Source organism: Meriones unguiculatus, chromosome 19 (genome assembly GCF_030254825.1).
Source record: "Meriones unguiculatus strain TT.TT164.6M chromosome 19, Bangor_MerUng_6.1, whole genome shotgun sequence".
NCBI lineage: Eukaryota > Metazoa > Chordata > Mammalia > Rodentia > Muridae > Meriones > Meriones unguiculatus.
The window spans coordinates 53,557,730-53,572,139 of NC_083366.1; the positions used below are offsets into that span (position 1 = coordinate 53,557,730).

Consider the following 14,410-nt stretch of genomic DNA (forward strand, 5'->3'; position numbering starts at 1 on the left):
ACTCTCCACAGGTGTGGGATTACAGGTGTGTGCCACTACGCTCTTGGTTCAGTTAAAAATAAGCTGTTTGACCAGGGCGCCAATACTGTCTGCTGTGTCACAGCAGAAGGCTTGCTCCCGTTGATGCGCATGAAGTCTTCCCTTACAGGCTTACGGATGTTCACGTAAATTCTTTCTGCCAGGAGCTGAAGTATGGAGACGGAATGACGCTGTTGAGGGACAGAGAGCTGGATGACTGCTTTACACAAGCCAATGATCTGATGGAGACCACAGATAGCTTGATCCGGGAGCTGCGGCAGATGGGCCAGCCATGCGATGCGTATCAGAAAAGGTATTGCCTGCAGGGCATACTTGGGGGACCTCTGGCAGGTGACCTTAGGCCTTTAATCCAGAGGACGCACACACATTCCCCAAGAACACCTTCCTTACTTGGGATTTTGCAGCTTTATCTATTTCAAATATAAAACTGCAAACTTCGTCTTCTGTGGACCCCCAGAGATGCTATGAGAATTAAATAGACCTCCAGAAAGAAAAATGGCCATTCAAAATCTCTGGCTCTTCCTGGAATGGTAGCAGAGCCCTGTGGTCCTGGGTATCTGGGAAGCCGAGGGAGGAGGATGTTCAAGTTCAAGGCTTGCCTGGACAGTTCAGTGGATGTGGTGGAGTGCTTGCCTAGCATACAGACAGGAAGTCTTGGGTTCAGACCCCAGGGCTGTAAAAACTCCAGGGTGGTTTAAAGAGCTGCATGGGTCCTGAGCCTCCCCTCTGTTTAGACAGCAGCACAGGTCTCTTGTGCAGCACCTGACTTTTCAAGAGGCTAATGCCAAGCGTTATCTAATCAAGCGAGACTCCTAGAGTTGGCAGTGGCCACTCCAGAGCAGAGGTGTGTGGTCTGAATTTGCTGTCCTGCTACCAAGGTCCCAGAAAGATAAATCCCCAGGATGAAACTCAAGAGAAACTGAGTGGCAAAGGCAGTCATGCTTTTCATGATGTTTTGGGTTGTGAGTGGCTTCCTAGCATTTATACTTCCACGCGATCAAGTAGGAAGTCATGAGGTAAAGAAGAAGAAGAAGAAGAAGAAGAAGAAGAAATCTTTCAAAGCGCCATCCTCTTTCAAAGGAAACCCAGAAACAGGGAGACTTGTCCTGGGCTGTTTCCTTGCAGTGGCATCATTGTTTCCTTTTCCTTTCAGACTGCTTCAGCTCCAGGAACAGATGCGAGCCCTTTACAAGGCCATCAGTGTGCCTCGAGTCCGAAGGGTCAGCTCCAAGGGAGGTGGAGGCTACACATGCCAGAGTGGCTCCGGTTGGGATGAGCTCACCAAACGCCTCACGGGCGAGTGTCTGGGCTGGATGAGGCAGCAGAGGGTAAGTGGTGCCCAGGCTTCTGCTTAGGCCCCCAACCCAGCTAGTTCAGCCGTAGACAGTGGCGGCACAGCCAGCCCCAGCCCCCCACTGATAGCAATTGACCTCATCTGGCTCACACGTAGGCTGAGAAGGCCATCCTCCGGCGTTTGAAATAGTAACCCAAGAGAGAAATATTAAAATTAAAAAAAAAAATGATAAAATGTTATCATGTGGGAGGAGTCGGACACCGTGACACCGGGCGTTCTGGTTTGGGCTCCTCGGTTGCTTTTTGAAGTTCAGTTGTCCGGCCGTGCAAGTCTCACGTCACTCGTGTGGGCGTGGAGCCCAATGATGGCACAAGAAGTATGTGCCGATCCTTTCCCTGCAACTGGAATTTCTACAAAGTATCTTTCAATGCTAATTACTGTTTTGTTGTTTTATGTAGTAATTAAGCGGGATAATGAACAGGTGGCCGGAGATCCATGCCGTCACCTTGTAGCTGGGAATTTTATAATGAAAACCTTCTAATGAGCCGTCCTTCTTTGAGTGGTGGATGGGTTTAGGATGATACATTGTGGAGAGATGGTTACGTAAAATCCTTTAACCTCTCCGCTACCCCTTTCTTTGAGTCTAGGTTGAATTGTGTCGGTTGGGCTAGTTGTGAACACGCAGACTTAAGCCATTCTCTCAGATCAACCTCCGAGAATACCTAGGGCCACAGACAAGTACCACTGCCTTTAAAAGGCTTTGGGTGAGCTGGTTGTGGTGGCGCATGCCTTTAGTCCCAGGACTTGGGAGGCAAGGGCAGGCAGATCTCTGTGAGTTCGAGGCTGCATGTATTCTTGTGTGGTGATTTTTTTTTTTTTACCACGAATCATCCATTCACTCACTCATTCAGTTATTTTATACGTTTACTTGTTATTTTTATTTTTATGTGTATGGTGTTTTGTCTGCGTGTACCACATGCATGCAGTGCCGGAAGAGGGCATTGGATCTCCGGGAGGAGAGTTACGGGTGGTTGTGAGCCGCCGTATGGGTGCTGGGAAGCAAACTTAGGTTCTCTAAAAGAACAGTTAGGGCTCTTAATCATTGAGACCCCTCTCCAGACCGTAATTTCTTTTTGTTTGTTGTTGTTGTTTGTTTTTGAGACAGGGTCTTTCTTGCTTTGTATCTCATGCAAGCCTTGAACTTGTGATCCTCCTGCCTCATCCTCCAAGATACTGACATTGTAATGTGTTCTACTGTGCCCTTCCCGACCCCACACTTATCATGAAGACTATAAACTATTAGAAGGTGGAGCAGACAGTGGTGAAAAGTCAGCAATTATCTCAGGAACTTAACCATAAGCTGGTTTGCGTGTCTTCACATTCCCTAAAGGCTTTTGAAAATCTATTTTTTTTTTGGGGGGGGACAGGGTCTTGTAGAGCCCAGGCTGCCTTGAACTAGCTATGTAGCTCGGGATGACTTTGAGCTACCGAGGCCCCAGCCTTTACCTCTGAACACACATGTATTGGAGGGTTACCTATAGTGGCACCATGCCAGAAAACGAGGGCTCAAAAATTATGGACCATAGTTATGAGGATGGATACTATTGAAGACAAGATACACCCCAAATGCCAAATAATTACCTTGTGAGAGCTATAATAAAATCTTGCTTAGGAGTAGAGAGAGAGTGACAACTGTAGTCCTGAAAGGACTTGAGTTAATGGGGCTTGAACTGTCCCTTGATGGGAGGCAAGACAAACTTTGAGCCCAAGTAATTAGGAGACGCCATATCCCCTGATGTCTAAGACAGCGTGACAGTTATATTAAGTGACAGCTCAGAATTAGTCATTTTCTGTATTGCTGTGGGTGTAGCTTTGTAAGAATGCTTTGTAGAGCTGGGTGTGGCTGTACATGCCTATAATCTCAGCCTAGACTACATAGGGAAACTGTCTCCAGGGTCAACAAATGGACAAACAACCACACACACATAATTTAAACAAAAAAATAATTGATCAAAAAAAAACAAAACCTCTGTATCTTTAAACTTTGGGAAATGGCATTCTCAAACGGGTGTATTGTTCCATCATTTCCTAATCCATGAACCATGCTTTTGATACTGTCAGATGGATCTCAGAATTCCCAGCAAACCAAAAGCTGTTTGATTCCTACTGTAGGGTTTGCCCCGGGATTCTGTGTGGCCTTTTCCTTCTCATCCCACCTCCCCCTTCACATAGTCTGAATTTTTCACTCTCCCAGGAGACCCAGCTGAGGCCTCCACTGATAAGGGATTTGGTTCCCCGGCAGCGTGTTCAGGGGGCAGACACACGCCTCCCTGCCAGGTTTCTGCTTTGTTTCCCTGATCTGTGCTGCTGCTGATGGGCGAGGCAGATACTATACACCTGGCAGGTAATGAGCAGTGTGAGCTGGCCCTGGGTCACCTCCACCGGCCCAGTGTGGCACCTGCTGTTTCTGTTTTAAAAGCACAGGCAGTTGCGGGACAAGGCCAAAGTCCCTGCTAACCCTCAGTTCTCTGACTCTGAAAGGACTCTTCTCTGAAGCCTTGCCAAGGACACTAGAACGTGGGTGTGGCTTAGGACAATTGCGGTCTGGTCTTGCTGCCATCCCAGCACAGGATGTTTGCCCTCGGCATGTCCAAGAGATGACACAGGTGATTCAGAAATTTACATGTGCCCATGCAAAAGGAGGAACAGAGGCTGGGCTTGACCGGAATGAGACCTGCCAGGAAATGAGACCATGTTTGATTCTTAAAAAAAAAAAAAAAAAAAAAAAATTTATTTGGTTGTTTGCTTATTTATTATGTATACAGTGTTCTGCCTGCAAGTCAGAAGAGGGCACCAGATCTCATTATAGATGGTTGTAAGCCATTACATGGTTGCTGGGAATTGAACTCAGGACCTTTGGAAGAGCAGCCAGTGCTCTTAACCTCCAAGGCACCCTTCCAGCCCCCAATATTTCTTATTATGAAACATTCTTAAATTTCATACTCAAGTGATAAATCTAGCCAGATTTCACATTCAGAAAGCTAATATAAACCCACAATCATAGTATTTTTTACCAGCATGAGCCAGGATCTTGAGTTTGCATAGTTTCTTCCCTCGGAAGCAGATCATAGAGTTTTCAGTTTGGAAGGAAATTTTGAAAATGATGTATTTCTGAGCCAACAGCTAACTGTCGTTCATTAACATTCATTAACATAACGTAGGGCTGGATATGCAGCCAAAGGGTAGGGCACTTGCCTAGCTTTTGTGAGGCTGTAGGTTCAAACCTCCCTCCCCCCATATAGCAATAACAAACAAAAGATAATTTAACGAAATAAACAATGGCAACTTTGCAGCGCATGACTGTGTCATTAATGGTTTCTGACCATGCATTTAAAAATGATTGAATAAAGAAATGTCTATTAGTACTTAAAATGTATCACATGCATACTAGCATCTAGTAATTTTTTATCCTTTTAAAAATGCAATTATTATTATTGTGTGCAGGACACGGCTATGGGGGTCAGGGAACAATTTTTGATCATCATTTCTCTCCTCTCTATTTCCTGGTTTTGGGAATGGAAATCCAGTCATTATGCTGTGTAGCGGTCCCTTTTACCCGCTGAGCCATTTTGCTAGCTTCACCCCTATACCTGCATTTATATATATAGAGAGGTTCTCTTTCAGAAGAATGATCTAGATTGCAAGGAACCCATTACTGAAATTTTTCCTCAGTTCATCTTGGACGACTGGAGGCAAATTAATTGAGGATGTATTTGGTGATTCATACTTGGTAATCTCTACCCTTTGAAAAGTATTTTGGCTTCAGACATAGTTCATACATTTTCTTCTTCTTCTTCCTCTTTTTCTCTTGAGATTAGGCCAGTTTTGAACACCTGTGTTCAAGTCATCTTCCTGCTTTAGCTGCCTGGGTGGCTGTATGTTTTGAGCATTATCTGGAGCAGGGCTGTGCATGGTACCTTGATCCCTGATGGTACAGAGAAATGATTCTGTTGCAGAGGAGGGCCAATAAAGAGTGTGCTCCCCTCTTTCTGCAGGCGGAAATGGAACTGATGGCCTGGGGTGTGGACTCTGCCTCAGTGGAACAGCATATCAACAGCCACAGGAGCATCCACAACGCCATTGGAGACTACCGCTGGCAGCTGGACAAGATCAAAGCGGATCTGGTACTTGTCATGGTCATCAGGGAGTCTATAGAAGGGTGTAGCATTTAGGAAGATTTGTCCAAAACATGAGACTATTATTTTCTTCCCAAGAGACTAGAAATTAAAACAAAACATGAAAACTACCTTTTGTAAAAGGGAAGTGGAAACAGATTAATGGGAGCAGTAGTTTGAACTGAATGCCAAGTATGTGCAGGATAACATGAGTTTAAGGTTTAGAAATAAGTATTCGCAGAGGTGTTAGGTAGATAATTACCGCAGAAAGCAAAGCATCACTGGCCAGAAGAAAACGAAGTTATCATGTAGCTTACTATATCACTGGCGAGTTGGTGGGTCCTCTTTTGGGTGGGAGTAAAGTCACATCTGTCCTGAAGGAAATTGTGTCTCCTATCAATACCTCTCCTGAGCTGGAGAAAAGCCAGACTTGGGCTGAGTGGAGAATGACAGCACCAGATAGCTGTCTGATCTCGCTGCTTGGTCCCCAGCCCTACCCCGTTCCTGTGCATGAAATTGCCAACTGTAATACTTAGACCAAAGCTGTCGTTTTCTTGTTGCCCTGCTGTTTTACAGCTTAGACCTTCCTCTTGCCCACTTGAGTATCTGCTCAGCTTTCTCCTTCACGTCTCTAAGATCTGAAGGATCCAACAATATATTTCCCATGGCAACTCTTTAAATGACAGAATATTTCTTTGTGGAGAAGGGACGAGTGCCCGGGGAGGGGCCTTCAGACTATCCGGGGAAAGGTCACCATGGGCAAAAGACTTCATAGAGCAATCACTTCTTTTTACTGACCGGGCCAAGGCCAGCGCCTTAGAAGGAGGCATACAAAGGCTACACTTCTGTAGGACATCCATAATGAGGGCTAAGTAATTACCTGCATTTTCTTCTCTTTCAGCGTGAGAAGTCAGCCATCTACCAGCTGGAGGAGGAGTATGAAAACCTTCTGGTAAGCGCATTTAGCCGCTGTTAATTCAGTTCGGTTCCTTAAGTGGTAACTGTCTCCCCGGGACCATACATGGCTTAGTGTTCAGCGAAGAGCCTGGGTGGGCACTGGCCCCCGTGTCCATGGATTATCATTTTGTTGTTGCTGATTTTCTTTTAGAATTGAAGTTTCAGAGTTTTTGTTTTGTTTTCTGAAGACCCAACACTACTCTCTTTTCAAGTTAAATTTCACATCAATGGCTCTTGGTATATGCGTGTAAAGTGATAAAGGATTGTGCCCCTTTGAAGGAGAATAAACACAAACAAAATATGTTTTCCTCACATATTTTTACCAGCCTGTCATTGTCTCATGATAGACGCTACATCAGTTGCTTGATTCCAAAGCAGAGATTTTCCATTTTCTATATATTTGTGTCATCTTATTTTCGCATTTTCTATATTTCCTTGCTGGCTACAGTGCTTTTAAAATAGTGTGGCTACTGGTAACACATTACTGCTCCTGTTGGCAGAGGGTATAAGATTGACAGCACCTTAAATGTGTGTGGGCAAATCCCAAAAGAGTATAGTTCCCTTTAATTATCTAAAATCATTAAACTCAAACATCATTATCTTCTACATTTTTATTTATTATAATTGGTGTGTGTGTGTGTGTTGTGTGTATGTAGGTAGGCATAGGCTAGAGTGCAAATGGGGGTCACAGGACGACTTTGTAGGGTCGTTTCTCTGTGTGGGTCCTGGGGATTGAAATCAGGTCGTCAGTCTTGTCCAGAAAATGCTTTACCTGCTGAGCCATCTGGCTGGCCTCAGACATCATTGTCTGAGTTAAGATGCTTCAGAGGCTCGAGACGTAGCTCAAGAGCAGAGTGCTCCTCTAGCGTGAGGGAGGCCGTGGGTTTCCCCAGCCTTAGGGAGAAAGATGAGAAGGGCCCTGCGGAATGTTTGGATCTGAGATTGCCACGGCCCCAGGAAAGGGCCTCTGTCTGTCTGTCTGTCTGTCTGTCTGTCTCTCCTGTACCAGGTGAATGCAGCAGGTTAGGAGGGTTGGGGGTAAAGAACTGCACAGGTTTATCTGCACAGTCTGCAGAGCACGCTGCTAACCTGTGTCGTTGCCCTCCCGCTGTCCCCGGTCTGCAGAAAGCGTCTTTCGAGAGGATGGACCACCTGCGCCAGCTGCAGAACATCATCCAGACCGCCTCCCGAGAGATCATGTGGATCAACGACTGTGAGGAGGAGGAGCTGCTGTACGACTGGAGCGACAAGAACACCAGCATCGCTCAGAAGCAGGAGGCCTTCTCCGTAAGACGCCCTACCTCGCCTTTCGCCTGGGCAGCGGGGGGGGGGGGGGGGGAGGAGAGGTCTTTGATCAGCCGCAAGCGGGTGCCCTGTTCAGGGATGTGTGATTTATTTGGTTTTGCTTCATGTGTGTTGCCTGCGTGTGTATCTGTGTACCATGTGCGTGCAGTGCCCACAAATGCCAGAGGAGGGCATCAGATTCCCAGGAACTGGAGTTGCAGGTGCTTGTTAGCCACAGTGTGGGTGCCGGCAATCAAGGCCCAGGTCCTCTGGAAGAGCAGTCAGCGCTCTTAATCACTGAGCGTCTCCCCAGCCTCACCCCTTTATTTTTCAAAGAGATAGGGTTTCCCTCTGTTATTCAGAAACACCACTATGTTTTGTAACTCAAATAATCATCTTGCCTTATCCTACCAAGTAGATGGGACTATCATTGCTGGCTAAACAACCCCCTTTCCCCAATTCCATTGCTTAATGTCCCTGAAGGCAGTGATTCATAGGTAGGTCTGTCCAGAAACCCTCCAGTGGAGTGGATGGCCCTGTAGAACACTGGATCGAAACCTGAAATTAGGAAACAGAATGTGTTGCTCACATGTAGTCTGGAAATCTGAAATCCAGAATGGTTTCTCTGAAATTATCTGAGTGCCACCATGGTACCCTAAGTAGAATATTCTGACTTCAGGTGGTAGTCAAAAATCCAGGGAACCCCTAAAAAAATTATATAAAATTACCTTCAGGCTGTGTGGGTAGGAAACATAAATGAATTTTGTCTTTAGACTTGAGTCCTGTCTCCAAAATATCTTTGTGTATATGCAGATGCTCTACAATAGCAAATCCTAAATCTGAAACCCATGTGGTCCCAAACATTTGGAATTAGGAGTGTTCAACATGTATTAGTGGTAATGCTGTTGATTACCTGCATTGTCTTGGCCTGGTCATGCCCCCATGCTGTGGTTCCTGAGGATACTCAAGAATGTCGTATAAATGCTAAATGCTTAGAACCAATCGTTTCCAAAATGTGGATCTGTACCTAGCCACCTCTAAGCGGTGTAAGGCAATGGACACCTAATTGTGACCTGCTGTAAAGGATCTGGTGTTTCCCTTCACAGATACGCATGAGTCAACTGGAAGTCAAGGAGAAGGAACTCAACAAGCTTAAGCAAGAGAGTGACCAACTTGTCCTCAATCAGCACCCAGCTTCAGACAAAATTGAGGTGGGTTTTATGGGATTTACATTTTCATTAGGGAAAATAAACCTTTTTTCATAAGGGATCTCTTTGTGGGTGAATGATTCTTCTCCACTTTATTTTCTCCTTTGGGATCAGCACCCTAGGCCAGCCATCGGCATTTTGTTTTGTTTTTCCCCTGGAAAATCGGAAATATTTTAGACCCTAAGATAATCTCTGTCACAATTACTTAACTCTGTCATTGTATCACAAAAGCAGCCTTTTTTTTGTAAAAAGCATTTATATGAAAGCACTGTATCCATGAACAACCATGGACTTGTTCCAATAAAGCTTTATTTATAAATAAGAGCAGTGAGCCATGGGTCTGTGCAGGAGGTAGCCCTCTGTGCGTCTGAGTGGACATGAGGCAGCTCACGTTTTGATGTTTTCTTGTTTCAGGCATATATGGACACACTTCAGACACAGTGGAGTTGGATTCTGCAAATCACGAAGTGCATTGATGTTCATCTCAAAGAAAACGCTGCCTACTTTCAGGTTTTTAGACATATCTGATCTTTAAAAAAAAAAAATCTCCATTCACCTGTGTGTGTGTGTGTGTGTGTGTGTGTGTGTGTGTGTGTGTGGTGGTCGCATGCCACAGTGGTCATGTGCTGTTTAGAGAAAAACCTGCTTGAGTTGGCCCTGTTCTTCCACCATGTGGGCCTTGGTGCTAAAACTCAGGTTGTCAGATCTGGCAATAGGAATCTGTACCCACTGAGCCATCTTGCTGGCCCGGGCTGATGTTTTAGAGTGGCCATGGGACTGTGAGAAGAAACGCTGGTGTCAGTGATGAAGTCTGCCTCCAGCCCTTCTAACCATGGATTTGTGTAACTTCAGAACAAGTCAAAACTCCAGGCTTCGGTTTCTTGTGTACAAAATAAGGAGAGCAGACGCAGGGTGATCTCCAGGGAACTTTTTCTAGTCTGAGATAATATGCCACATGCATTGTATGGATGTTAATAAGCGCATATAGCTATACATGTATGGAAATAACGGGGTCATGTGCATTGCAAAGCCATCACTACATTATTATTATTATTATTATTATTATTATTATTATTATTATGATTTTACAGCAAGGAAGCAATCTTGAAGGTATAGTGTAAGTCCTTAGTTTAGAGCAACACAGATTTGTAACAGGGTCAGCAGTTACTAGTCTGTGAATGTTCCCCGCTCCCTTCTTTTCCTTCACAGAGGCTCGGGGAGGGAGGGTGATGGTTCTTGAAGCAGAACTACTAAAATGATTGTGTTGGTTAGCTTTTCCGGGGTGTTAGTAAAACACCCAGGATAATTAAACTGGTCAACAGTTTTAGACAGTCCAGTCTGTGGCCCACGGACCTCATTATTCTGGCCAGCGAAGAATTGGCGTATCATGGTGGGGAGCGCAGGATAGAACAGAGCCGCCAGAGAGCAAGGGGAGGAAGGGGAGGAGGCTAGGGTCTCCTGATTCTCTCTGAGGGTATACCCACGGTCCAAAGACCCCCATGATGCCCCTTCTTCTAGAGGTTTCATCGTCCCCTGTTGTAGAAAATGGTTATTAAAATTTACTGTTAATTCATACAATTATTATGGCAGTTATTAGTCAACCTGCCATCATATCAATAAAAGACACAGACACCCATTAGATTTTTAATAATGTACCTATACACTGGAACTGGGCAGAAACCACCCCCTAAGTTGCCTTGTTAAACCTCAGCCCCACATCCCATGCCCTGTGCTTTAATTATTCCCATCCAAAACTCTCATAAATACTTGCTTATGCTCTTCATCTGGGCTGCTTCTCTTCATCTCTTGATCCTCAGATCAAGCTCCTCTTAGCCACGTGGTCCTTCTTTACGATAACCCGTGGGACTCCTCTTTCTTCTCCTCCTCTCCTGTACCTTTCTACTCGTCTCTTTCCCTCCCTTGATCCTCTGTCCTCCAAGCCTGTGAACCTTAGCTCAACCTGCCTCACTTCTGCCCAACCCAGGTACATAGGCAATGTTATTTAGCCAATCAGGGATAATTGGGGAGGCAAAGCCCATGAACATCATTTTGGTTACTTGAGGGTTTGCATGTAGAACAGTTAGAATCTCGGGGGTTGGGGGGAGGGCAAGCAATTAATATCTGAATACGAGGTGGCTCCAGGTCAACCACCACAGTCCCCACGATGCCACACTGGGAACCCAGTCTTTAACACCCAAGCCTCTGGGCGACTAAAGTTCCTTTTCACTGACGGGGACTGTCCTCCCTAACAGTTTTTTGAAGAGGCCCAGTCAACTGAAGCCTACCTGAAGGGCCTGCAGGACTCCATTAGGAAGAAATACCCCTGCGACAAGAACATGCCCCTGCAGCACCTGCTGGAGCAGATCAAAGAGCTGGAGGTACCGTGCCGCACCCAGACCCTCAGCAGCACTCGAAGGGCCGGGGGTGGGTGGTGGGGGGGGGTGTTGATTCACCCCAGACGCGGGGTGGCTGTCGGGGAAGACAGCTCATACCCAGAGGCCACACCTCAATTTCCTCATCTTTCATTGGCTTCTCCGCTGTTCCCAGCTACTGTAGGGAAGGGCCGTTGCCTCAGTGTCTCAGTAATCTACTGAAAACAAGAGCGAGAGAACGCCATGACTTAACTTGACAGGTCCCTTGGGAAAGCGGTCCTCTCGTGGAGATAGTCTTTCCTGTCCAGTTAATTCAGAAGGCTTACCGTGGAAGGTTATCTTCCCTCGTGAAGAGTGTGTGGCTAACTAATGGAACAGTAGCAATACTTAACTTTGAGGTCGTGGCAGCTTCTTCAAGAGGTCTCTAAAACTCGAAGGGCACCCGTGCTAAAGGCAGATTGTATTTGCAATTGCAGAAAGAACGGGAGAAAATCCTCGAATACAAGCGTCAGGTGCAGAACTTGGTGAACAAGTCCAAGAAGATTGTGCAGCTGAAGCCTCGGAACCCAGACTATAGGAGCAACAAGCCCATTATTCTCAGGGCTCTCTGCGACTACAAACAAGACCAGGTGTGTCTCCACACTCAGAGAAGAGCCTTCCCTTCTTTACATAAGCTTTTGTTAGTCAAGAGGGCAAAACTAATCTTGGTTTCAGTGAGCACAATCATGTCTTTTCTAAATAAAGCGATCAGCTGTTGCACAAATGCAGCAGCTCTGAGCTGAGTCATTGGAACTGTGGACAATTAGGACAAGAGCCGCTTCCTTTGGGTGTTTGGGAAGGAAGGCAAAGCTTTCATGCTGTGCCGAGCCTGTACTGTATCTCTGAGCTCCACCCCTCATCCGGACAATGGTTAACTTGAAGGTTTAAAGACCTTTCTAAGGTGACCACTTCCTTCTTGTGGTACCCAACACGTATTTGTCATCACCTCCATCTTTAAGTTTCAGACAAGATAAATGGAAATGGGACAGGATACTATCATGGCTCCTGTAAAGTGAGTTTCCTGCAGATTTTTTTTTTTTTTTGGCAGTTCTCAATTATGTCAATCCTGTAGGCTCTGTGGGAAATACAGCTTTATAGGGAGATGGGTTAGTTTCCATACTTATCCATATGACTTCCACTGTTCTGCTTTTTTATAATAAGTTTCTGAAAGATCTAAGAAGCAAAATGTGGTTACCTAGTTAGAAGAGCCTGATGAAACAGGGGTCTGTTCTACCCTGTGGAATGTTCTAAGAACTTGTGTGGGGAGAAAGAAGTAAGTTGGTGGCCCACATCTGTAATCCCAGAACCTGGGAGGATGAGACAGAATTCCTTCACATTGAAAGCCAACCCAAGATACAGAGTGAGACCTTGTTTCAAGCAACAGCCAACTAACCAACCAACAAAACAAAACCAAAAACCACCACCACCAAAACAAACAAACACCAAAAACAAAACACCCAAAACAACCCCCCTCCAAAAAAAAAAAAAAAAAAAAAAACCTACAAGAAAGAAGATTAGACTGAAATATTAGGTGAAAACAATTCTTACATTTTGTCGGTTCAGACAGACAGTTGCCTTACAATGTAGGCTGGTTTTATGCTTGTTTGTTTTAGGTTTTGTCTTTTTCTGTGGTGCTAGGAATCAGGGTTGAGAAAGCTCTTTGTCATTGAGCTGCACCTCTAGCTTTTTAGCAGCCATTTTAAGAAGCTCTACAGGGCCAACCGTGGTAGCACATGCAAAAAACAAAACAAAAAACAAAACAACAACAACAAAAAACAAAAAGAGAGAGAGCTGGAATTACTTAATTGAATTGATTTAGGTTCTAGTGTATTGGCCGCGGAACCCAGGGCCTCACACATGGCAGGGATCACACTACCACTGAGCTCTATGTTCAGGCCTTTTGTACTTATCTCGAGATATGATCTTGCTAAATTGAGCAGGGTACCCTTAATCTTGATCATATCCCGGGTTGTCATTGACCTTCCTGCCTCTGCCTTATGAGTACAGGACTATGGGACTACAGGCCTGAGCCACCAGGCCAGGCAGAAGTTCACTTAGAGGGTTGTCTTTTTTACAGACTGATGCCAATTTAAGAGCAAATGAGTCGGTCACGCGACTCCCCCTTATTGAAGTGTAAATATGTAAAGCATGAATTCAGGACAGGAAGAAAACACAATAAGGGTGTGCCTTGTGGCAGAGGTTTTTCTCAGATTCCTCCGCGATCTTCGAACAGTGTCTTTGCCTAACTCGCCCCGCTCAGGAGGTAGCTAACTTTGCGGATAAGCTGGTGGCTCGCATGTAGAACTTGCCCACAGGTCTTGCTTGGGAGTACCGTGATGGTCCCCATCTGATGGGGGCGAGCGTAAGAGCGTCAGCGGTTGGCATGCTTTCATTTCCGTCTTCGTTTCTTTGCCTGGCAGAAAATCATCCACAAAGGGGACGAATGCATCCTGAAGGACAACAATGAGCGCAGCAAGTGGTACGTGACGGGTCCCGGAGGCGTCGACATGCTCGTGCCTTCTGTGGGCCTGATCATCCCTCCTCCAAACCCTCTGGCTGTGGACCTTTCTTGCAAGTAAGTTCTGAAGTTCCTGGCAGCTGCGACACTGGACGGTCGGGCGGGAGTGCTCCTGCCTGAACAAGGAGCTTAAAGCAGAGCTTTCTTACCGTAACCACCCCGACAAAAGGAGCTTGGTGAAGCCGCCTCTACTGTGTTTTGCAAGTTTATGTTGAAGACTTTATTATGGATGAAAGAGAACATATGACCATACAGGAGAGTCAGGAGCACGCATGAGTGACACCCGCCACACCCTCTGAAGCTGCTGTTTTGAAATTCTTTCCTTTTTTTTTTTTTTTTTAAAGCAAATCGGTTATTTCAAACATAGTCACAGATATGACATGCCCCTCCTGAGGCGTTCGTTTCTTCACCAGGAGCCGGGACATACAGATTCTTTCAAATGTCTTAGATTGGAAACCTTGAGCCCCACCCAGAATGGGGAGTGTTGGGTAATGCCCTCCTTCCCTCTCCTGTCCAGAGTTCAG

The 14,410-nt window shown here is 45.7% G+C and overlaps 1 protein-coding gene across 2 annotated transcripts in view; it reads left to right on the plus strand.

The window, feature by feature from the left end:
- The window catches only part of Dsp (desmoplakin), a 46,479-nt gene that overhangs the window by 15,758 nt on the left and 16,311 nt on the right, over positions 1-14,410 (plus strand). For both annotated transcript variants that reach the window (XM_021633100.2, XM_021633101.2), the window contains exons 3-12: positions 183-331; positions 1,193-1,367; positions 5,389-5,517; positions 6,410-6,460; positions 7,591-7,752; positions 8,856-8,960; positions 9,372-9,467; positions 11,210-11,335; positions 11,806-11,958; positions 13,789-13,943. In XM_021633100.2, coding sequence (XP_021488775.1) covers positions 183-331; positions 1,193-1,367; positions 5,389-5,517; positions 6,410-6,460; positions 7,591-7,752; positions 8,856-8,960; positions 9,372-9,467; positions 11,210-11,335; positions 11,806-11,958; positions 13,789-13,943 — 1,301 coding nt within the window. The remainder of the gene's footprint in view (positions 1-182; positions 332-1,192; positions 1,368-5,388; positions 5,518-6,409; positions 6,461-7,590; positions 7,753-8,855; positions 8,961-9,371; positions 9,468-11,209; positions 11,336-11,805; positions 11,959-13,788; positions 13,944-14,410) is intronic.